This window comes from Protopterus annectens, chromosome 6.part1 (assembly GCF_019279795.1).
Source record: "Protopterus annectens isolate FY-2018-M chromosome 6.part1, PAN1.0, whole genome shotgun sequence".
NCBI lineage: Eukaryota > Metazoa > Chordata > Ceratodontiformes > Protopteridae > Protopterus > Protopterus annectens.
The window spans coordinates 441,602,745-441,627,998 of NC_056738.1; the positions used below are offsets into that span (position 1 = coordinate 441,602,745).

General features: G+C 40.2%; 1 protein-coding gene across 2 annotated transcripts in view; it reads left to right on the forward strand.

Moving 5' to 3' along the window:
- SPEG (striated muscle enriched protein kinase) overlaps window positions 1-25,254 on the forward strand; it is a 2,687,905-nt gene that overhangs the window by 2,153,445 nt on the left and 509,206 nt on the right. For both annotated transcript variants that reach the window (XM_044075871.1, XM_044075873.1), the window contains one exon: window positions 12,794-12,966. In XM_044075871.1, the coding sequence (XP_043931806.1) occupies window positions 12,794-12,966 (173 nt within the window). The remainder of the gene's footprint in view (window positions 1-12,793; window positions 12,967-25,254) is intronic.

A 25,254-nucleotide genomic window follows, 5' to 3' on the forward strand; every position in this document is an offset into this window, starting at 1 on the left:
GACCCCCCCAGACAGCAGCCCCAGGGAATTCAGAGATCTAAGCAGTGGACTACCGCCACTTCAAAGCCAGGGAGTTCTAAGCCACCCCCTTATGGTAAGAACTCACAATGACTTACCTCCTCCCGACCTCCCCTCTGCCCACCTTCACGTACCCCTAGGAGAAAAACTCTCCTTTCACCCAAGCACCTGGGCCACCATTACCAAGGACCAGTGGGTTCTGAACATTGTGTCTCAGGGATACATATTCTCCTTCCACACCCTTCCAACCCTAAAAGGGTTGCCAGATCTACCACCAAGTCAGTGGGCAGAGGCTCAAAAGCAAATCCATTCCCTGCTCTCTTTGAGGGCAGTAGAGCACTTTCCTGCAGAACAGATATGCCAAGGCTTCTACTTCAGATTTTTTTCTGGTGCCCCATCCTCGATCTAGCCATTCTAAACACCCTCCTGGTGATCCTAAAATTCAAAATGCTCATCCTCCAGCAGCTGCTACCCATGCTCTCCAAGGACACTTGGCTAGCCACCCTGGATCTAAAAGAGGCCTACCTCCACATTCCTATCAGGAAATCTTGCAGAAAATATCTCTACTTCAGGGCAGGATCTCAACACTTTCAGTTCTCTGCACTTCCCTTTGGCTTATCTACTCCTCCCGGAATTTTCACAAAATGCCTGGCTCCGGCCATTGCCTTTTGCAGACAAAGAAATATTCAAATTTACCCCTACTTAGATGACTGCCTTATTCAGGCAAACAGCCAGGAAAAGCTGCTCAAGCACCTGGCCTTTGTAAAGAGCCTACTAACCTCCCTAGGGTACACAATCAATGAAAAGAAATCCAAACAGTTGCCCACCCAAAGGATAATCTTCCTGGGAGCAAGTCTGGACATAGCTTCCCAGATGGCATACCTTACACCAGAGAAACAAATTTTCCAGTCAGCCTACTTCTCTCAATTGGCCACCAGGCCCCAGCTTTCTGCAAGGAAAATCCTGCAAGCCCCGGGGTTCATGGGATCTTGCATACTCCTCATTCCATATGCCAGGCTCCATATGAGGAAACTTCAATGGTACCTAAAGAGCCTTTGGTGACAACACGCTCAAGACCTGGAAATTCTTCTACCTATAATTCCTTGCCTCAGAAAGGAATTTATTTGGTGGGCAACAGCATACTCCCACAACAAGGGACTGCCCTTCTCCCCACCCCACCCCCCGCCACCCAGACCCTCACCACAGGTGCATCAGACTACGCTTGGGGTGCACACCTAGACGGCAGGTGCATACAGGGCCATTGGAGCCCACAGCAAATCCCTCTACACATCAGTGAAAAAGAGATGATGGCTGTGCAGCACACCTTGATAGCTTTCAAGCCCCTTCTCTCTCCAGGGGCTCTCCTGATCAAAACAGACAACACCACTGTGATGTGGTACATCAACAAGCAAGGAGGGTCTCACTCCTACCCTCTATGCAGGCTGACCATGACCCTTTGGCTCACAGCCTTTTCCATGCAACTAAACCTGTTAGCACAATACCTGCCAGGCTCTCTCAACTCCCTGGCAGACCAATTAAGCAGAAACCTTCTAGACCCACACGAGTGGCAGCAGAACAGAAGTACTTCACCCTAATAACTCAGAAATGGGGAACCCCGAAGGTCGACCTCTTTGCCTTCCACACCAACCATCAGCTCGCCAAATTCTGCATCAGGGAGCATCACTGCATGGCTTGGAAAGTGGATGCCCTGTCCTTCCCCTGGTTCAACCTCTCAGTCTATGCCTTTCCTACCCTACCACTCATCCCCAGGGTTCTGCTCAAAATAAGGGAGGGAAAACCAAGGGCCATTCTTATAGCTCCAGACTGGCCCCGACAGCACTGGTACCCCTTGCTGTGCAGTCTGTCCCCGCTGCCTCCCTGGCATCTTCCTCAGATTCCAAACCTCCTAACCCAGAGGGAAGGGGAATTCATGCAACCCCAATTGCAGACACTCAATTTGGCAGCTTGGCTTAATCCCTAACCCCGAACCAATCTGCCATCCTCAGTAAACAGGTTCTGGATGTTATCTGGGAGGCCAGACACCATACCACCAGAAAGTCTTATGCAGATAAATGGAAAAGGTTCTGCACCTGGATCCAGGCTAAGGGAACCAATACGGCACAGCCCTCCCTCCCTCTCATCTTGGATTCCTTAGCTGACCTACTACACAGTGGTCTCTCTTTCTCCTCTATAAAAATTCATGCCTCTGCTATTTCTGCTCATTTTCCCACTGAGCAGCCCCTTTTCTCACACCCTTTGATCAAACAGTTCCTCAGAGGGGTTAGCAACTTGAGGCCCCCCAGAAGGGCGCCAACACCATCTTGGGACCTTAACTTTGTCTTGGAAAAGCTCTCACTGCCTCCTTTCGAACCAGCTTCTTCTGCAGAGCTAAACTTTCTCTCGTGGAAGACAGCCTTCCTTCTGGCCATCACTTCAGCCAGAAGAGTCTCTGAGCTGCAAGCACTCATGGCTGTGGAACCCTTCATCATCTTCCATGCAGACCAGGAATCCCTCAGAACTAACCCATCCTTCATGCTTAAGGTGGCGTCCAGTGTGGCTCTCAACCAGTCCATTCATTTTCCCACCTTCTTTCCTAATCCCTAGAACAAGGAGAAAAGGATTCTTTACTCTCTAGATGTGCACAAACAACTCAAATACTATCTGGACAGGACTAAATCCTTCAGAATGTCTGATCAATTGCTGGTTAGCTTTGCTACAGGGGCAGAAGGCAAAGCCATCTCCAAGCAAACCATTTCCAAATGGATAGCACTCTGCATCCATTTCTGCTACAAATAGCATGGTAAGCCTCCCCATAAGGGGATCAGGACACACTCCACCAGAGCAGCCTCCACCTCTGCAGCTTTCCTCAGAGGAGTCCCCACCAGGGACATCCTGGAGGTTGCCACCTGAACATCTGGTCACACTTTTACCAAGCATTACCACCTGCCTCTCTTTTCCAGATCCAGGGTAGGGTTTGCTTCTGCAGTCTTGCAGGGCATCCTAGCCAGCCCCTAGATTACTTGACTGCCTCCACCCATTTCTCAGCTTTGGGAATCTACCCAAATGTGATGACTACAACAGGAAACACAAAGAACATAGTACAGTTGTGTACACTTACCATAAATGTAGATGTTCGAGTGTATTCACTGTTGCAGTCCTGGTTTCCCTCCCTCCATTCCCCTTTTTTCTCTTTCTCCTTCTATTACTATTCTTACTTGTTGTTCTCCTTTCCTTACAAGGGACTTATTGGTATTTATTTTCCACTGGTGGGGTTCTTTGACCAGAACCTGGCCTCCTACTTTGGGGGGTCCTGACAGGTCAGGGCAAGAAAAACTAATGTAATGGCGTTGGAATGGCTTCTTTTATACCACTGATGACCTGAAGTCAGTCCTCAAGTGACAGCAACCAACGCAGAAATACTAAGTCTCTGGTATTCGGTCCGGCCGAGGGCTACCCTGGCAGGGATAACCCAAATGTGATGACTGGAAAAGTGAATACACTTGAACATCTACATTTATGGTAAGTGTACACCACTTTCTACTCTTCCTCAGTGCTCTGAACCAGTGGAACAAGTCCTGGCTGTTTCTCTTGCATGGTTGTGTCCAAACCCAGATGTGTAGTACAGGTTCTGCAGTATCCAATTCAGAGACAAGCCAGGTTCTGTCCTTTGCTGGGTGTGATCCTGGTCAGATGAGTATAATGGCTGAAATATTGTCCATACATCCAAAGAATAGACCAGTTATAGTTGTGATCATTCTGTGGCTAGTGCTGAATTAGTTGACGTAGGTAGCTAGGTTTCTAATCTGTAACCTCATGTGTGCATGCTTCTTGAACAGGGGCGGGATGTGCAGATGGGATCTTGCAAGTTATGCTCCTTCCTCCATGCTTGATGTCCTTATAATCCGTGCCTATCTCCAGACAGGAAGCTTGATGACTCCCCAGCTTCCACCAGGGAAACTAATACTGTGAACACTCTAAATATCCATCTTCCTTTCATCAGGAAGTGAGCATGTCGCTTCACTCCTCTCCTCATCCATAATACTTATCGGCTGACTTTGTTTCTGCACAGCATCAGAAATATTCATACTACTGTTATTATACTAAAACAAGTAAGTGAGCATAACATATAAAAACTATAACTGTGCGGTGAAAATGGGCAGATTTGGTTTCGTTTTTGCAGTCAGTACTCATCTGTATGCCCATGCATAAAACTTAAATTGATCCATTTGGATCAGTAAACACATTAAAATTAATATGTAAAATATGCAGGAGGGTCACAACATGCATGTTGTCTGCTTTCAAATTAGTGAGGTTTTTACCTCAGGTCCTTTCTAATTTCACTGAAGTGTACAGTCTCAAAAAAATCTGAAAAGTTTTAGATATTTTTTCTTCTACATCAGTTGTCCCTGTTCTGTTTTGGAGAGCTTGGGTGGCTGATCTAGAAAATACTTATTGGCATGTTTCTATCTTCCTACCTCACTCCTTATGTGTTTTTTCAATTAATTGTCACCGGTTACCTGTAGTGCAGGTGGAGCTCATGAAACTGTTTATTTATAGCTGCTTTACTGCTACATCCATAATTTAGCTGCTATTTCCATTTGAAATGAGCACAACATCCCAGGATCAAAAGTATCAACAGAAGATAGACGAATTAAAGGAAACCAATATACAACAGAGCCGGAAGGATGGATCACTGGATCATAGGAGGTTACTAGGCTGTCGACCCAGAGGTCATTTCAAGCCTAGCTCTTTCATCCCAATGTAATACCATAGATACTCTACACAATAACCAGGGTTGTATTTAGTAATGACTGCCCACATCCAAAAAGGTTGTGGGCATATCCCTGGTATGAATTTACAGTGCCCCATCCACTCGTCCAGGTTCTTTAGAAAGATGTCGTATAAGCGCTCTGCTTCACATGAATTGTCAGCTTATTCTAAAGATGTGGCAGTCACTGGAAGACAAATCTATCCCTCCAGCATGTCCTATTCAAGTTGCAGGCCATATTTAGGTCCCTGGAATGGGTAGCTCTATTCCCATTTGATTTACAGATGTGCAGCAAATTCATTAGGTTTGGGTTGGAGATTGGTCTGTAAGCCAGGCATAAGTCTCCCCTAAGAAGTCTATACAATACTGAGTATAGTGACAGGGACTTTAGTCAGTCTGTGTAAGGCACGTGATGGAGTCCCTTGATCTTCTGAGGTGTCTCCACTTACTGCAAGTGCTTTGTACAGTTCATGCCAAAAGGGGGGTTATACTCAATTATGGGCCTGATTAGTGACTAGTATAGAGGGGTTATAACCTCCTGTGCTCTACAGGTGATGACTTTGCTAATCAAGTGTGCTGCCTAGAAGGCCTTGCTTACCACAGTAAACACATGGTGGTCAAAGTTAAGGTCTCAGTCTACTTGTGATCCCAGATCCCTTACCACTTCATAGGTACATAGGGTATTGTTATTAATTTGATAGTGTGAAGGGACATTGTTTTTACTGAAGGGAATGATGATGCATTTCTTTGCATTTAGTTTAACACTGTGACTAAGGCACCAGTCGTTGGTCTGTGAAAGACCCTCCTGTAGTATACTGACATCATTTGGGGATTCGATAATTGCACCCAATTTGCAGTCATCCGTAAACTTAGTCAGCCACATCCCCTTAGTTTTTGCCTGAACTTCTGAGAAATATATAACCAACAGTAGGAGGTCCGGCACTGACCCTTTTGACACCCCATGTTTGGGGATTCCTATATTTTTTCCAGAGCTTTCACTAGTAGAGTGCCGAGAGCTGTGAAGTTGGTCCTGGGAATTTGTTGTGTGTAAATATTTCCCAGGATTATAGGTGACAGGTCTGCTGGTTGATGTGAAGTCACCTACATTGATAATGTGTGACTGATTTTTGAGCCAGTTGGCAACCCATCTTACAACAAAGGGGTTTACATTCAGTTTGCTAAGTTAATTGGTAATACATGAGTGTGTGATTATGTGGAAGGCCTTGGCCAAGGCAAGGTATGCTGTGTGCACAGATTTTCCCTTTTCAGTGGCCATGCTGGCCACATTTTAAAAGAAATCCACCAGGTTTAATAGGCAGGATCTTCCCTTGACAAAGCCGAATTGGGTTGGATCCAGGGTTTGGAGGTCACCTATGTTTTTATTTAGGAGTTCCATGATGATACTTTCCATGGCCTTACAGATGAAGCTGGTCAGACATATGGGTCTATAATTCCCTGAGTCTGTTCCTAAGCTACATTTGTGGAGGGGAATAACTGCTGCTGTTCCCCATTCCACAGGAACATAGCCTGTGGTTGAATAGGGTACTTAATGGTAATGCTAGTTCAAGTTTTAGTTTGTTTAGAAGACAGCCTCGGCTGCCATCTGGTCCCATAGAAGCTGCTTTTTTTGCCTTAGACAAGGCCTCAATGACCTGCTGTTCAGATATATGGGGGAGGGGGCCATTTGGGGTAAGGTTTCTTATAACTGTGGAGGGGATAAGGGAGTGAATTTTTCACCAGATCTGTCCACCAGCAAGTTTATCTCTGCAGGATCAGTGTGTGGGATACCGTTGGTCACTAATTTGGCGCATGCTTGGGTCCTACCTTTTTGGCTGTGTACATAGCTATAAAAAGTCTTATGGCTATCCATGGCTGTGATTGCTAAGTTTTTCTCAAAGCTACCCATAGAAGATTTGACATGTTGTCTTATTTGCCTGTTGAAGCTGTGGAGGGTGCTTTTCAGTTGTTGAGACCTTGCCTTGTTTTTTCTAGACAGCAGCATTCTTGTGTTTGTTGTAAAGTTTGTCAGTGCTGTATGTCCACCAGGATGGCTTTTTTTTCTTTTACTTGGGGCTCTGGCTTTGATTGTCTCTGGAACAGCTGAGTCTATACAATTATACAAGTGATTGTACAGGGCTTTAGCGTAAGCTTTGGTTTAGTTACCACTTCCGGCTGGGGTTGGGGCCTGGAATGCATTTATACCTTCTCAATCAGAGCAATTCTTTAGCAACCTCCATTTATAATAATGAGAATTTGATTCTACTTTACACTGGTCTCATCAACATTGTATGTGAGATGCTTGTTCTCCACAGATTGTAGTCATTCTTAAATTCTGTTTCTAGCAGATCACAATGGTTGTCAGATACATGTTCAGAGCAGCCTCATTTGGGCCATGTACATATCTGTGAAGCTGTCTGACTAACTTCTTAACAGATAAGAGAGAGGTTTGTAGGCAGTGACAGAAAAGGTCTGAAGCATATGTCATATCTGGAAAGCAGGGACAACTTGCATAAGGCCTTCGGAAGCATATTATGAGAAGGAGCTTCCGATGGCTAAAAAAGACTATTCGCTGAAACAGAGAATATGCCATGTCTTGATATAATAGGCAGGTATATGCTTTGCAAGGGAGTACTGCATTTCTTTTCCTTGTTTTGGCAGCTACTAAGAAACAGAAAAATGCTGGTATGTCTAATTTGTTTGATGTAATTGGAGTGGACTGTTTGATAAGTTGTCTGGTAGAGGGCCACTTATGGCATTTTTTGAAAAACAAAGTTTGAAAACTGACATGATATTAGGTGTTAAGTATAGGCAGTGGATGAATTGACTCTGGTGTGAATGTCATATTTGATGAATACATAATTTTGGATGAACTAACCTTTGTTTTTAGGGTGTTAACCAATGATAGCATTACCAATTTGGAATTTAAACATTGTTGTTATAATGGACTTGGGTTTACTTGCCTGTATCAGTGGTTGAAGAATTGACTGAAATATTATGGTACAGCTGTTTGAGCACTCAGCATACAGAAAGAAACTTGACCACCCAAAAATAGATTCTGAAAAATTCTCGTATAATTTTACACATGGTACCTCTCCATAATCACTCAGTTTTCCCAATCTCCCTGATGATTTGGACATTTCTCTCCCTTTCATACACCATTCTTTTTTTACCTAAGCTTCCCTGCTATCACTGTCTCTTGACCCAAGCATCCCTGTCATCCCCATCTTTTCTTACCCCTGTCCTTGATCTCCTCTCTCCATAACCTTTATTCCCATTTGTTCTGTCACCTATGCTGTATCACTTCCCCTCCAAAGTAATGTCTTTTATCCCCTCACCCTGAGGGCATTCACAGTATATCTTCCTCATGTCTTCCCATGCATGCGTTGTAGATATGACTACTTAAAAGACTTTGAACTCTAGACCTTGCTTTTATCTTATCTTCCAAAATGGTGAATGCTATCCATAGGTGTCTAATAAACAACAGATGGCCTAATGCTTCACCCCAAACACCCTTTCTCGTATTACTCTCCTTTTTTTTAAAGTGGTTTGCTCACATCAAGTTAACTATAATAATTACCTCTATTATATGATACATTCTTTCTGTCTGCTGTTGAGAACTTCATGATTCCCCTGCTTTCCTTCCATTCACTCTGAAAATATTACGTAAATGTGCATGCATTGCAACTTGTGACTGCCACGTATTCTGATGTTAATGTCCTGAATTCTGGAAAATTACAATGCTTCTTTTATAAAAATCTACTTTTATATTATTACAGTTCCATCATGAGATGATAAGCAACAACATTCTTTTTGCATCTTTGCTTGGTGCATTCTTTGTTAGGTTTTCATAAAATGGGTTTTGCCCAGCTGGGCTCCCCTAACCAATAAATTAATTCATTCACTTAATCAATCAGTTAATTAAGTAATATCCTGATCAGTGTGATTGGGTGACTGATTGATCAACTCTTTTTTTTTCTTTTTTCAGATTACCATGTGGCCCCTGATTTATATATCAGGCCATTTTTTTAATTTCTTTCTGCAGCATTGCGAAACATATTTATATGGTTATGAGATGACAGACTCATCAAAGCCTGCTTGGCTGAGACCACTGGACTGAACAGGTAACTGCCAAAACAGTTATAACTTACCTCTGAGGTATGGTGACCTCAGAGTTATAACATTTAGAGGTACTCTGGGCTCAGAATTTTGCATAGGGATGATTTTTTGCCCCCATGCCACCTCTGTTGCTGACCACCCACACCTCACCCATGCACCCTGTTCACTAACCCTGTGGAAGGGGGGAATCTTGCTGTATCAATTATAACTGGTGTGCCCTCATTTTCATGGAAGAAGTACCTTGAGGCATATCCCTTGTGAGACCATTGTCCACAATTAATTGCATGGGAAGGGAAGAGAGGTGAGCATCATATATGCAGCAAGGGATTGAGCATTATGTTTGCAGTGGGGGGTCTATATTAGGAAGTCGAACATTGAAAAGAGTGAACGCTCTTACATCGACCCCTAATGACCGAAACCAGAGAATGTCAAATGGCCAGAACAGCGATTTTTTTTTCCCAGGGGAAAAAAAATCACTGGGCCATTGCTGGGACTTTGCCGTTTCTTCCACTGTAGTGCGATCTTGGAGTTGGTATATTTAAGTGGGGGGTAGAAGCCCCCCCACTTTATTTTCTCTGTGTATTTGTTTTTTTTGTTGTTGTTTTTTTGGAGCAGTGATTTCTTTCCTTGGAAAATAAAATCGCTGTTCTGTATGTTCAATATTGTGTGATTCTGGTCATTAGGAGTCGATGTAAGAGTGTTTGCTCTTTTTAATGTTTGACTTCCGAATCGTACTATAGAACCTTGCAGTGGTGGTGAGGAATCGGTAATTAAGGTTAAGTATGTATGTATGTATGTATGCAACATCACCTGAACCACTGTATATGATGACACACTAGTTTTTAGTCCCCTCTATAGATCAAAGCTTCATGACCAGGATATACCTACCAATCTGCTCTGGGAGACTGACAGCTGGCACTAGCCACTCCTTCACACTCCTTTACTCATCTCCACCAGCAGATGAAGCACTAATGCAGCCACTTTTTTTGGGTTGCAGTCAGGGTTCCATCCCTCTGTACCACAAAGCTGAGTCCATGTGTGAGATTTTGATGGCCATCCATTTAGTCAGTTCATCACCACCAAAAGGTCATCAGTTGGCAGTCACTGACCTTCTGTCATACTGTCCAGAACATTGACTTGCACAACACTGAGTACAAAACATCTACACAACAAAACATCAGAAATAACAATCCAAAACACATTTTATGCTGGAGCGCATGCCACTTCTGCACCCTCTGCTAGTTTTATTTGTGTATGTGTGTGTGTGTGTGTATAAATATATATATATATATATATATATATATATATATATATATATATATATATATAGAGAGAGAGAGAGAGAGAGACAGAGAGAGAGATACACATACTGACACTGAGATCGCACTGCAGTTGGGAATGGGCAAAACTGCTATCCTTGGTGTAACGTGAGCTGACAACCACCTACTGACACACTTCACTGTTCTGAAGTTTCAATGTTTTGTACTTGACATTGTGCTTGTTGACATTCTGGGAGTATGACAGTTTGATGCAGACCACTTTCCAAGGACAATAACATCAGTTTATAACAGGACATTGTTCATCTGCTATGCAGAAAAATAATGAAAGGTGATCAATTTATTTAATATAAATTAGTTTTAATTGATTTAGAAGAAAGCGTTGCAGTTTCACTGACCAGAAGCAAACTTACTGACTTCATTCCTGTGAATCTATATACCCCTGTTAAACTTTGACAACCTCACTGAAGTCATAGATGTTAACATTAGAAGAGTGTGATATAAGACTATTTGCATAATGGTTGTCAAGGAGGGCAGGTCAGAACCAAGTCACCTTACAGCTGTCTGGACTCAGTTTTCAATGGCAGATGCATTAATAATCACATGGATGTATTCTACCCTTATCTGTAAGATGCCAATATGCTTCGCATTTCCCATGTGCTTTAACATTTTTTTGGTTCATGCTGCCGCTGTCTGCCATCAGTCATGGGCCACAGCTCCTCTTCATTCTTCTGCTCCAACATCCCCAAAATCTGTCTTTCTTCTCCCTCTTGGACGGAAACTGGCAAGTAGGCAATCTTATGGATAAGTGACCAGGGAGGGGTAAAAAGGAGACTAGGGCATCCTGGTGAAGCCCCATCTCTCCCAAATTTCCTAATGTATATTACATAAAGCATGTGCCACTGGACTGGAGTTCTTGGTTTCTAGTGGGGAGTTCTTGGTTTCCTTGGCTGGGAACAACATTCTTACCTGGGACGGGCAAGCTGGAAAAAGTGCCATTCATTCATGCTTGGTGAATTTCTCCTTCCTTTTTGTTAGGCTAACGCTGGCTTTGATATTAGACTTGGTAGTGAAAGTATGTACAATGATTAGCTGAAGGCAAAGTGATGAAAGACTTCACTTCAAAAAAACAAAAAAGTGTGAATCAACACTGTGCATACAACAGTGTTAGTAAACTGTGTGACGTGTGTGCATGAACGTAACAGTAAATTCAGGCAGAAAGAGGATAATATCCTCTTGACAGTACATCTGGCTTAAAGCCACTCCATGGCACAGAGGGATAAAACACTAACCATGTCCCAGATGATCCAAGTTCTAATACCCGCTCATGTACTTGTAGGAGATGGCAGGAGAGGATGGGAATGAGTGACAATTACTTGCACATTCATCCCGGGGGAATAGAGGCACCTCTGGTTCGTCACATGGGTGACATCCACTGGGAGCACCAAATGTCTACCTTGTGGAGCTAGTGTGTGTTGAGCTTTCTCTGCCATGTGCCAAGGGGAATTCTCTTAGGGCTGCTAAAATGGATCTCAGAAGAGATATAGTGAGGGGGGGTGCTGTGCCAGGGGTAAGGGTAGTCTGCGCCACACAACCAGCAAAGCTGGTCTTTTCCCAGCCATCCTACTCTGACTGCAAGTGGATGAGTTCATTGGGGATTCCTGGGAAGGAAACAAAAAGTCAGAGGGCTTTCACCTGCCCAGAAATCTCCTCTCCCCTGACCACAGAACCATTGAATCGATTGGGTGGAAGTAGACAAGTCATGAGATCAGTCCTTCTGGAATGCAAAATAAAAAATAGAAAAGAAAATAGATCTGGCCTAGCTAATTTATATCGCACATTCCCTATCGTAGACATTCACCTTTGTAGTTACTTCTGCACAGTTTTTTATTTTTTAAATGCACAGCAAAGCAGGTAAAATATATTTATCAGCATTAATGAACACCACTTTTCACTAATCTATTATCTCTGAATCAGAGATGTTATTCTATGTATATTAAACCTACAGTTTTTTTTAAACATTTTATTGCTTCTGCATAGCTTTTTGAACACCTCATTCTACCTTTGGAGTTTTTCAGAAATGTGCCCCATAACCATTCAAAATTCTAACACCAGCTTTGCAGGATTCACTTTCTTGACACTGCATTTTAGCTATGCACTTTTACTTTCCTAAATTAATACCTTTTTATTTCTTTTTTTGAAATACCTACCACACAGCAGTAACTTGTTGGCACCCAAGGTATTTTGATTACATTGTTTCAGCACTGATGTTGTTTCCCAGTTTCTGATGAATGGGATGGCTTACTTTAGAAAAAAAAAAGTCAAATGTGGTTTGCATCCTAACAAGTAATTTCATTCCGGCCACTTGCACCACTGAATATAAATGCTCAGTGTTAGGAAATATGTAGACTGCACTTCAAAGCACCATAGGAAGATGGCTAATACAAATGTATTAAAATGTGACAAATTTGGTGACTGTTACTACTGTGTAGACTGACAAGAAGTTGTCTGTCTGTCTGTCTGTATTCACGCAGGTATTGTTTCACTAGTTGAGTGCCATTCCATTTTAATTTCACAGTTGCTGGGTTTTCTTCTTTCTTTTCTTTTATTTTAGCCAGAAAATATTCTTATGGCTGACACTTCAAGTGAACAGATCAGAATCTGTGATTTTGGAAACGCCCAGGAAGTGATGTCAGGGGAGAGCCAGTACTGCAGATACGGAACTCCTGAATTTGTGGCTCCAGAAATTGTAGCCCAGACTCCTGTCACCCCTGCAACAGATGTTTGGTAAACTTCTTTTTTAGTTACACATTTACAGTTCCCCCACTGGAAATCTATTAATTAATCAGTCTTTTAAATATATGGTCTATAAAAATGAAAGCCAAAGAAGAGAGACTCACATTCAAGAAGTGACAAGTTAAATATTGTGCTAGGAACAGTAATTCATATAGCATTCATGGGTTTATACCACAGCATCCCACCCACAATATCTGGAATTGGATCAGAACACAAATAATTTATTGGCTACATTATTTTTTTGTTTTTATCTTAAATATAGTAGCTCAGGTATATGTATTCATACATGGGGATACCCAATAAACCCTAGAAGTTGGACAATCATACATGTAAAAATATGCAACCAAAGTAGACTACAGTTCACATGTAGAACTTTGCTTATATACTTGAATTTCTTACTGTGAATTATAATAATATAATGTCACTAAAAGAGTCTTGAAAGCATAATAACTTATTAGAGCATTGTTCATTGCAAAAGACAGATCGTATTAAGCAAATTATATCCATTATTAATGAGTGTGAGCCTACTTTAGACTCTAGTAATATTACTTGATTGTGAGTAAGGACAGCTCAGTGTCTCCGTAGTTTTCACACTTACTTTAAAAAATGGAAAACGCAGAGGCTATGACTTTTGTCCTCATAAAGCACTCTTTGCCTATTTTAAAATAACTTTGTACTTAATTCAATGTGATGGGGTAATTCTTCATACCATTCTTTTTAGAAGAGTCAGTACACTGAGATTTCATCACATTAGCAGCCAGATTACTAAAATATACAGTATAACACAAGCATGTATGCATTATAGAATACTAAAAAGGAACATATGAACAATGAAATAAGTATGAATGCACTGATACCAGCTTTCCAGGTAACTGTTGAAGAATGAAGTTACTGTAGTTTACTGTAGCACTGATGGTTAATGATGATTCATTTCTTCAGGGTTACATCACTGATCAGGAATATGCTTATCTCAAAGTCAAGAAACCAGTGACACTTTTAAAATCTGGTACTCAAAAAGTACATAAATATCCAATAGACCTTCCTTTAAGACCTGTTGTGGCCTCTGGGTGAAAAAAACAGAATCACTGGCTAAACGTATGGCTTGTACACTGACGAATTTCTTTCTGGACAAGGGACACATACTGCTTGATTGATGACACTGCTTATAGTTAATGTACGGTGTAGTTTTTGATCTTGATGCACTACTTGTAATTATAAATGCTGTTGATGTATTTCCCTTTATTCCACATGACACTGGATTAGATTGATTTACTCAAGTACTTGCTATGGATAAATTTTTTAACAATAAAAGTCATAGGGTCATAGATTAACTGCCCTTGCGAGCCATTTTAAGCCTAGCCAATTATCCCTTGTGAGACTCAAACCCTGCACCTTATGCTTGTAAGGCAAGCACCTTAACTGTTAGGCCACCCTCATAACTCATGAGGAATACCACCCTTTTTATGGATTTGGTGTTACACAACGCTTTTATTTATTTAGATGGTGAGCACTTTAAACAAAAGAAGCAAGTTTTAATGGGAGCAGCTTCTGCCCCATTTTAAAATATTTATGTAATACTAAGAGACTAATTTTATTTTTAGGTCATGATTTTATGAAAATATCACATTGGATTGCATTTTTGCACATCATTTTTATGAGGAAAGGAGAGGCGAATGAACTAAAAGTATTTGTTAATTATATGAATTCTATCACTGATTTTTTAAATTCACTTATAATCTTAGCAATGAAAGAATTATTTATTTGGATATAACATTATATAAAAATAGGGTTACAACTGCAGTGGCGCTGCTGCGGTAGTGTTGTCGCCTCACAGTAAGACGTCCATTTCGATTCTCAGCTAGAGCGTCTTCTGTGTGGTGACATGCGTGAATGGGCGTACCTTTGTTGAAGGTTGTGTGTCAGGGCCGGCAACTCGGCACGTAAAAATCTACTGCCAATCATTAGCGGACCGGAGTTGTGCTGTGGCGACCCCTAACCGGGAAAAGCCGAAAGATGCAAAATTATATAAGAATAGGGTACAGAGGAGTTATGAGTAGGAAGGAGTCTACAATCTATTGTAAACCTATGTTTTTCAACTCATATCTACTGTATAATGGTTACACCATTATAAACAAAATATCAGTTTAATAAAAGACCGAGTGGTCAGTATCTAGAATAATTTCGGACCCTGATCTTTTTAAGAATTAAGTTGAGAACTTAAAAGTTATGTTGTATGAAAGAGGGTAACCCCACACTATGGTAGAAAATATTGAAAATGTAATAATTATTATATATTAATTATAATTATTATAACAACTTAAATATGATCTTCTTCTTTCAGCTTTTCCCAATTAGGGGTCGCCACAGCGGATCATCTGTCCACTCATGATTGGCAGGGGAGTTTTACAGTTTCAAGTTGCCAGCCCGGTGCCCAATTTTCCACACACACACACTCACACCTAGGGCCAATTTAGAGTGTCCAATCCACCTGCAGCATGTCTTTGGGATGTCGGAGTACCCAGAGGAAACTCATGCGACCACAGGGAGGACATGCAGACTCCACACAGAAGGCACCCCTGGCGAGGATCGAACCGGAGAACCTCTTGCTGTGAGGTGACAATGCTAACCACTGCACCACCGTGGCTGCCCATAACAACTTAAATATGATAATTATAATAATTGGCAATATATAATTATCAACCATGAGATAGGTAAGGCCAGCCTCTAACCAAATGAAATAGGTTAATCTGAGCACAAAAAGGGAAACTGGCTAGGCTTAAAATGACACTCAAGGGTAGCGAGCCTAGTACTTACCTATGAAACTAGGAAAAGAGGTTACATTTAAAAGAAAAACTATATATATATTTCTGGCATTACTGGTAGACCCCTTTAAAATCATTGTGAGACTAATTTATCAGTAGAAAACAGAGTGGACAACAAAACTTTTCCCAAGCCATGATACTACTGTTTTGTTCCCAGCACAGAGACAGTAAAGGAATGCTACAGAGAAATTGGAATATGATGGTCAGTTCTAATTTTATTTTTAAACAGATGTTAGGTAGCAGTATGAATTTAGTATTCAAGAGATGTAAGAGCTTAAAGAGCATATTTGAAAAGGGAATTATTAAAGTAAATTATACTTTTAGGAAGGCGAAATGTGGAGCATGTCCTTACTGTCCATGCATTCACTACTGATAAGATATCTGGACTTGGATGACCTAAACCAATTTACTGTAAGGGCCATTCAGCTGTAACATCATTGGAGTAGTTTGTATAGCTACTTGTGAAACATGTTCCTCATTTTGTGCTGGTACGACAGAACGTTCTTGAAAAAATAGAATATACAAATATATTTACAGTTTAAAAAATTTAGATTCAGTGCATCATTTATTCAAGTGCAAGTACAGTGTGTGTATTAATGTTAAATAGTGTTTTTTTTTTATACTCGAAAAGCTCCTGGTTTCATTTCAAGGTGGTGACTAGGAAAGTAAATTGAAACTAAAAGATGTACACTGGCAGTTGTTATTTAATGCCACTTGTTTACCTGGGCTTAAAGACATTGTGTCTATAAATAGTTTATTAAAATTCTGAGCAGTTATTTTATAAGGGTGTTAATAATATTGCGTTAGTTAATTCGAGCTTAAAAATGTTATCAATTTATAGTTTCATTTTTATGGTTTAAATTACAATAAAGGTTCTCAGATACACGTGCTAGTGGTCATGTGACTTTGATTCTTAAGTGAATGATCACATGAAATGATGACTGTTTTTTTATCAGTTATTTCTCATGAAATCTGTCTAGAAGAAAGATGGAAGTGTTCAATAAACTGTGTAAAAGTAGTTTGGTTGCATAATGTTGTCTGGTCTTAAAAGGTTATTTTTTATTCATCTATTTTTTTTAGAACATGCCATAGTTGCTATTGCAGTTTTTATTGCATCTTTGTCTATATGTATCGTGTGCAAATGACCTGTAGAAATTACTTAAAAGAATGATAAAGATAGAAACTGCCCCATGCTTTTTACATCATAATTGTAAATGTAATATCATAGGGATTTATTGCAAAGCACATCAGAATCGGGCACATCAGTTCTGAAAATAAAACTCATGAAGTCACATATTTTTTATATACTGCCTGTGGACTATCAAGTCAAGACTGATCATGCAATTGTGGCATCATCCAAATGGCTACAAGGGTTGTTAGTGCCTCTTTTGCAACTCCTTTTCTCTACTTGCATGCTGTAGAAAAGGGTAATTCTCATCCCATTTCAGGAAATAGACATCTATTCTCTAAATCATGACCTGTAGACATTTTGCCATTACAGCATCTTTAGGATAAAGTAAAAAGATGTGAGGAAGCTTTGAAGTGAAATTCTGAAACATATCTGTAGTTTCCATTTTGCTTTTCTCATATAATCAGTTGTAAATGTTTTGCTTATTTTTCAGTCATTTATCTTTTTATGGGATATTAAACTTGTATATATTGCACTGTATTATGTTTGGTACTTTCCAATTACTTCTATGTTTTCTTTTTATGTGATGTAATCCTTATTCCTATTTCAGGCATTGTAGGTAATAAATGCTCTGCTCTATCAGAAAGTGACTTTGTATACTATTTGTTACTACCTTACTCCAGATCTCTATACTGATGCATCACAGTTTATCATATAGACTGCTGCACAGTTTTGCCACCATACAGGCATTCCGTTAAAATGTATATCTGTACCTGGAAGGAGACAATACTTGGATGCATTTTCTTACTGTCCCCAAAGTTTAACTTAACCTCATTATGTTCTCTGTCTCTCTCTCTCTCTCTGTTTTTGAAATCCTTCCAGTTGAATATGTGGTCAGTTTGTTTCAACGATATGTATCATTGAGTCAACAAAATGATATACCAGTCAAGTGTTATACTCCCATTGTATAATTAAGTTATATGAACAGAGAGGGCAAAGGCAAAGGGAAAGGTCAATTAAAATATGGGGTGGAGTCAAGAACTTCAGTTTATTAAGATTACCATAACAATAAGTCTTTAATGTATAAATCATTAATAAATTATTCATCTTGCTGGCACTATGTGAACTAAGTCATGACAGGTAGTAAGAGGACAGATTGGCAAATTATAAATACAAAGGAAGGGCAAGTCATTGTTACTTAAAATTATATCTCACATGATCCAGTCCGTTTAGTACAGACCAAAGGACCAGTCACTTCAGACAGTATTGACTTTGGAATCTGTTTCTGAAAGCTCTAGCTCCTCTGCTAACACCCATGATAGTGTTCACAAAAGATACTTCTCCAACAGATCTTGTTTGCTGCTCCAGAGCTTTGAATGCAGGTCCCTAAGCTTGAAACTCATCAAAATGTCTTATTTTCTTCTTATTTTCAAAACTTTTTAACTCACTTCAGGGTAGCTAAGTTATTTTTTACCTGATAGTGCACATTACCCTTCCCTGTTGACTATTAAGACTTTTCCTGTCAGTATTTAGTTATTTCCCTACTTCTGCATTAGATCTTACATGCCATTTCATGCCACCTTTTTTAGCTAGTTGGCTATTGTTTATCTTAACTTCACTTTATTTTTTCCTATTATATTGCTACTGTTCTGTCATTTTTTGACAGAACTGTTGAAATGTTATTACTGGTTGGTGCTGCTGTTGACTGTAGTAGTTACAGTTTTATTTTTGGTAATTGTTATGGATCTATTTTTTCTAGGACCCGGAGTGTTACTTGAAATTCTATAGAATAGACAAGACCTTGGATTTCAAACATACACTAAATGTAGGCACAAGATTCCCCCACAGGACTCTTGATTTAGTGTGCCTGGTGGTAGATTACCTTAGAGCAGACTGTGAAATCTGCAGAAACTCTGGCTCCAGAACCCAGCAGGAGTGCCAAAGTGAGTTAAAACTAAAGGGAGTATTCCTGTCTGAGGAAAAGAAGCAAGGATGGGAGGAGAGGAGAAGGAAAGAAGAAGATTGGAGGAGACAAAGTTGAGGGGCGTTGACAATTCTTCTTTATGCAAGATATCCAGGAGACAAGTCTCTCCTATTAAACTTGTCTAGCTTACAACAAAAATAAAGGACTACTTCTGAACCCACTCCAAGGTGGAAACTTGGCAGCTTCTTCTCAGAGTGTGGGTTATTAAGATATTTGAAATCTTACCCTTCTTCTTCCCCCATTATGAGGTCAGCAAGATCTGAGTGGAGCCCTTCTTTGCTTATGGATTAGGACCAGATGATGAAGGTCTTGGTCAAGGCCCAAACTGAGTTAAGTGCTCTCTCTTCCCCTCTCTCTCTGTCTAGGGTGGCAGGAAAAGGGTTCATTCCTTCCATGTCTTATGCTTCTTCCTCAGGTCTGTTTTGTACCGGGAGTTTCAGCATTGAAATAGCTTTCGGCCTTTTATTCCAGGTTATTTTTTGTCCCCAAGAAGACCAAGGACCTCAGACCAGTTCTATATCTAAAATCTAGCAAAACACAAGCCTCAACTTCCCTTAAGGACTCCTCTCGAACCTCTTGTAAGAACAGATCCAAAAACAAACGAAACAGAGTCCAAATTGGCCGTAATCTTTTATTATAAAACATAAGAGCTTTCAGGTTAAAAAACCCTTCATCAGACAAACTTCACATAACCATGACAGTCTTTAAATACTAAAACAATTTTAAAAACAACCAGTCACTTTCTATACTTGACCCCCTGTTTTTCATCTGTGCAACATGCAGAACCATAAAAACAAAAGTGTGACAATGACAACACAATGCATTATACCAGCATGTTTCTAGCTTTCCAGATCACACTTTTGCTTTTATGGTTCTGCATGTTGCACAGATGAAAAAAAGGGGTGGGCATTGTTAATGATACAGAGTATACAGAATTAAGATGGATCATACAGTTGGCTGCTGATGACCCACCTGGGTTAAATATTTCTGTGCCTTTAAAACCATCCCTAAAGAAAAGGCGGGTCAAGTAGAGAAAGTGACTGGTTGTTTTTAAAATAGTTTTAGTATTTAAAGACTGTCATGGTTATGTGAAGTTTGTCTGATGAAGGGTTTTTTAACCTGAAAGCGGTTACGTTTTATAATAAAAGATTATGGTCAGTTTGGACTCTGTTTCCTTTGTTTTTGGATCATTTCTATATCTAAGTGGCCTAAATCTATATAAATAAAAATAATAATTTCTGGATGATCACATAAATGGATGTTCAGTCATTTATGGTCTACATGACAGACGTTCTATGTGCTCTATAAGTCTCCTGGATGGCTACTTGCATGTAAAATACTAACATTTTCAGGATATTCCTATGCTTCTCTTGATTTGTTCTCACTACAGCACCCTTCCAGCCAGTGTCCATAAAGTGAATGGCACTTCTTTTAGCTTACCTTAAGACTATGTGGAATCAGAATCTTCCCATACCTAGAAACTTGTTATTCATCTTTACTATGAGAGAGATGAGTGATTCATCCCAGTGACCACTTATGCAAGCTTTGGCTGACCTTATGGATATCAGTGATCACTACAATGTCCCAGATGGGACTGTCACAAGATCTAATATTCATAGGCTGTCACCTGAACACAATTCAGATGTTTGTCATACTTCGAGAACACAGAATAAGGATCACTGCAGTCAGTAGTCACTCCCCACCTTTCTTCATACTTCTCCAAGGACTGCTCTTGTTCTAAAGGTTCACTCCGCACCTTTCTTCACACTTCTCCAAGGACTGGTCTTGTTCTAAAGGTTCACTCCCCACTTTTCTTCACACTTCTTCAAGGACTGCTCCTGTTCTAAAGGTTCACTCCCCACCTTTCTTCACACTTTTCCAAGGACTGCTCTTGTTCTAAAGGTTCTGGGGCTACTGACAGCAATAATTTCATGCCATTTGAGATTTCATATGACAGTCCTGCAGAAGACCCTCCCTGCCCTTTGGTCTCAAGTAGAGAATGCTACAATACAAACTGATTCACTATCCAGAATATGTCAGTCACCTGCAGTGGTGGTTATATCTACTGAACTTAAAAAAAAAGCGATATCCCATTGTCCTTCCCCTGCTGCAAGTCATGTTCACCATAGATATATCTACCTTGCATGTGGGTGCATTGTTTGGAGCAGGCAGACCAAGGGACATTGATGCAACAAGAAGTCAAACTGTTTATCAACAAACTACAGATGATGCAATCCTTTCTGGCCAGCTTCCACAGGTTGCAGTTGTGATCCACTTAGACAGCATGTCAGTAGCGTGGCAGTTCAGCAAACAAAAGGGAATCCAATCCTACCCCCTCTATTGGGAAATAGACTCACAATGCTTTATGATAGCAATGTACATCTCTGGTTGTGCCATCCCAATGGCAGACAGGCACAGCATGTATATTGTAATGCCACATGAGTGGTTCTTCAGCCTTACAGCAGCAGAGATGATATTTTGTGACTGGGCAATGTCTTGCTGCAACCTTTGTGTATCCTTGATCAACATCAAATGCAGCAGCTTCTTCTGCCTCATCTCCTTTGAGAGACAGGCTGTCTGGGATGCTAAGTTCTCTCAGTGGTTGACGGTCCTTCTCTGTACATTCCCACCCTTTTTCATGATCATGAAATTCCTAAAAAAGTAAAGTTGGGCAGAGCCAAATTAATACTCATAGTTACTTTTTGTCCCAGACAGATACTGTTTCCTCCTTTTTTTGTCTCACATGAAGAAGAGACCTTGATTTCCAGAGCCTCACCCAAGTGTACTATCCTTTCCATCCATCAGCTTAAATGCTCATTCCCACTATTAACTACTGGATTCTCTGCTTCTCCTAATGGCTAGGGACCCTGCTTATCCTTCATGGTTGGCTCAAAAACCCCCTTCGAGGAAGATTTATTAAGGAAAATTGGTCATTTAATTTTTGCACTACCAAGCAAAGGAAAGATCTGTTTGTAACCCTGTTCCTTCCATTCTGCAGTTCTTGACTAAATTTTTTGATGATGGTTCTAGTTTCTCAACTGTAAGAGTACATTTGGAAGCTATCTTAAATTTTCATCAGGAACTTGATTCCACTTCCCTGGCTGGTCAAAGGTTTGCAAAGCATTTTTAGAAGATAGCTTTCTGCTCAGACCACTGGTTATAGATCCTGTTCCTCCCCAGGATCTTATCTTCATTTTAGGAAAGCTCACCCATTCCCCTTTCAAGTCTGCTGTATCGGCAAACCTTACATTTCTTTCTTGGAAAACCATTTTCTCATAATGATAACTTCAGAAAGGGGAAATATACACAATCTGTCATGCTGTTCTCCATATCTAGTCTTCTATAAAGATATAGTTTTCTTATGAACAACTCAGCCTTCATGTCCATGGTGGTCTCAGAATCAGTTATTATCAGCCCATCAGTCTTCCAGTTTAATTTCCCCAGGACTCCAGTAATATACACAATCTGTCATGCTGTTCTCCATATCTAGTCTTCTATAAAGATAGAGTTTTCTTATGAACAACTCAGCCTTCATGTCCATGGTGGTCTCAGAATCAGTTATTATCAGCCCATCAGTCTTCCAGTTTAATTTCCCCAGTACTCCAACAAGGGTGAATACAAATTAAATTGCCTTGATGTACACAGACACAAAGGTTTTACTTGCACAGAACTAGTGTCCAGAGAAAACATGATCAATGCTTTGTCTTATTTGCTTCCACTAGAATGGGTCTTAAGATGTCTAATGTCACATTGTCTAGATTTCTATTAACCTGCATTTCCTAATGTTAAGCCTCTACAAACAAGCTAATTCAAGGTAAACCTAGAACCCATTCAAATAGATCTGTGGTTTTGTCATCAGAAACTCTTGAGTGGGTGGCATTTGTGCTGCTAGAAAATGAACTTTACTGCATACTTTTGCAAGACAATATACACTGGATGTGATATCAAGATCCAGGTCTTCCTTTTGGGCCACCATACTTCAGGGTATTGTGCTATGATGTTGCCCAAGATGTGTAGCTGGCATGTCTGCTCTTCAGTCTCAAGTGGATAGACTGGATCATGTAAGGTACAGAAGTTATGTTCTTACCATAATGATAGGTCTTTTTGATCCGTGTCTGTCCACTTCAACAAATCTTTCCTTCTTCCTCCTCCCATGTTCTCACTTTATTATTCCAAAGTATCCTCACCTAAGATCTCTTTAGGATGGCATACCTTGAAGGGCATCTCTATACATATTTGACCTGTAGTCTTTTGTTAGGTAGTTATAGCTGTTATTCATTTTGGGAGTTGCAATAGAAGCTTAGGCTTTGGAAAAAAACAATGCTGTACTCAGTATGACCTGGTGTGACCAGTCGTTTAGTATTAAGGGTTTGGACTTAGATCATGATCTGTCATTATGGAAACTACATAACTTTCATTTATCTCTAATTGAATAAGCAGTCAGGTATCTAGATGAATAAGATAATGGCTTGTCACCAAGAACCAAGATCCACTTACTGAAAAATAGTGATAGTTTCAGAGTAAGCTGACCTTTAAATAGTCCAGCTGGTAGTAATGCCTTTCACCAAAATCAATGAATGTGAGGTAAGTTGTCATACATAGTTTTCTGAGATACATAAAAATGCTAGTAATAGAGAAGTGCATATAAAGGCAGGTCCTCAAAATATAAACTGCCAACTTTCTCAGCATTTATCTCAAGGTGCAGTAATATCAATCTCTGTATATTTGGTCCAAGTATCTGCAAGTACAGCAGTCCATATGGTAGGCACTGAAGTTAAGGAACCCTTTCCTGGTTACTTTTAATTTTAATATGGAGGGTGGTACTTCACAGTGGAAAAAAATGTATGTATGTTTTCCAGCATTGGTAATTTCAGTGCATTCTAACATTTGGGAACTACGTGAAAAGAAACATACCTCACAGACATCTGGTTTGATTAATACTAGTAAGTAAATTTCTACATTTCTAATGCAAGCATAAGTTAGTATGAGAGATAACAAGAGTCCCATCAAAACTTATTTTCCCCAGATAGTAAGTATCAAAATTTGTTTTACTAGAGGTGGTGAGGTTGAAAGGAGAAACAATTTGATAGGTTTAGAAGGTGTTTGAATGGGTGGAGAGAAATATGGATAGGGTGGTACACAACTATATGGGGAAGAAGAAGGCGAGTATTGATTTAAAGTATTTAGTATTGACAACATTGTAAAAAGGAGATGGGAAGATGACGTGATGGAAATGCTGGACAGGTGAGAGAAGAAGCGTTTAAAATCATGAAGGGATTTAATGGTGAATTATGATGAGAGAACTTTGTTACATTTTATGGAAGTGAATGGGCATTCCTGATTGGGAAGGGTGAGTGGCTGGTTTATAAAAGCATTATGACAAAGTTAAGACAAGCGCTGGATGATGGACAGAGAGCAGAGTTAAGCAAAAAAGTTGGTAGTACTAAGAATATAGGGCCAGAATGGGAAGAATATTTCAAAAGGACTTATAGGGGTTGTTTATAGATCATTAGGAAGTAGGTTCGCATAGGAGGTTATGACTCAGCTAAGGCGATAGTAATGTAGGGAGAGTGAGATGTGGAGTTTTGCAAAGAAGTCTGGGAAGTGGGTTGCAGATTGTAAGGCTGGTTGACAGTGTCCACTGGATATTAATGAATAGGTGGTTGCAATTAAAAAGGGCAGGATGGTGACTAAAAGTGAAATGTTGGAAATGTTAAGAGGGAGATGTAGATCAGTTGCATATATGGTGGGTCTGTCCCATTATTGTAAGCTTGTGGCATAAGCTGACTGAGGTATAGAATAGAATATATCTCGAATTTTCATCAGCTTTGCTGATTAGGATAGGGAGGTGGAAATGAGTTGGGAACCCTGTTTATTTGGTGTTGAAGGAGAGAAAAAAGAGGCTGGAGAGGAAGCTGGAGATTCTGATAATGGCAGAAGGGGAAAAGAAGGCTTGTGGAGGCTTGGAATTTGACAGCTGTGGAGGTGTTCAAGGAAAATGATTGTAAGGATTGGGTGAAATAATGTGGAGAGGGAGTACAGGGAGTAGGGGGAATAGATGTTTGAGAGAAAGATGGGGATTATAAAGAGAGGGACTGATTAAGAGGGATACATGGGAATAGAGTATGGAGACAATTTCCTTCATCAGGCCTGCAGTGTTTTGGCTAGAGGTGGGTGATTCTGCAGACTATTTAACTATTAGAGGTAATAGACTGGAGAAGAGTACAAGAAGTTGAAAGGTCCATCATTGCCACAGGTCCCCGCAATCAGATTGTGAGGGGTTATTTGAGAAATTGGGTTGTTAAAGTCTTCTTGATGGTACCACTTGAAATATGTTTACATGT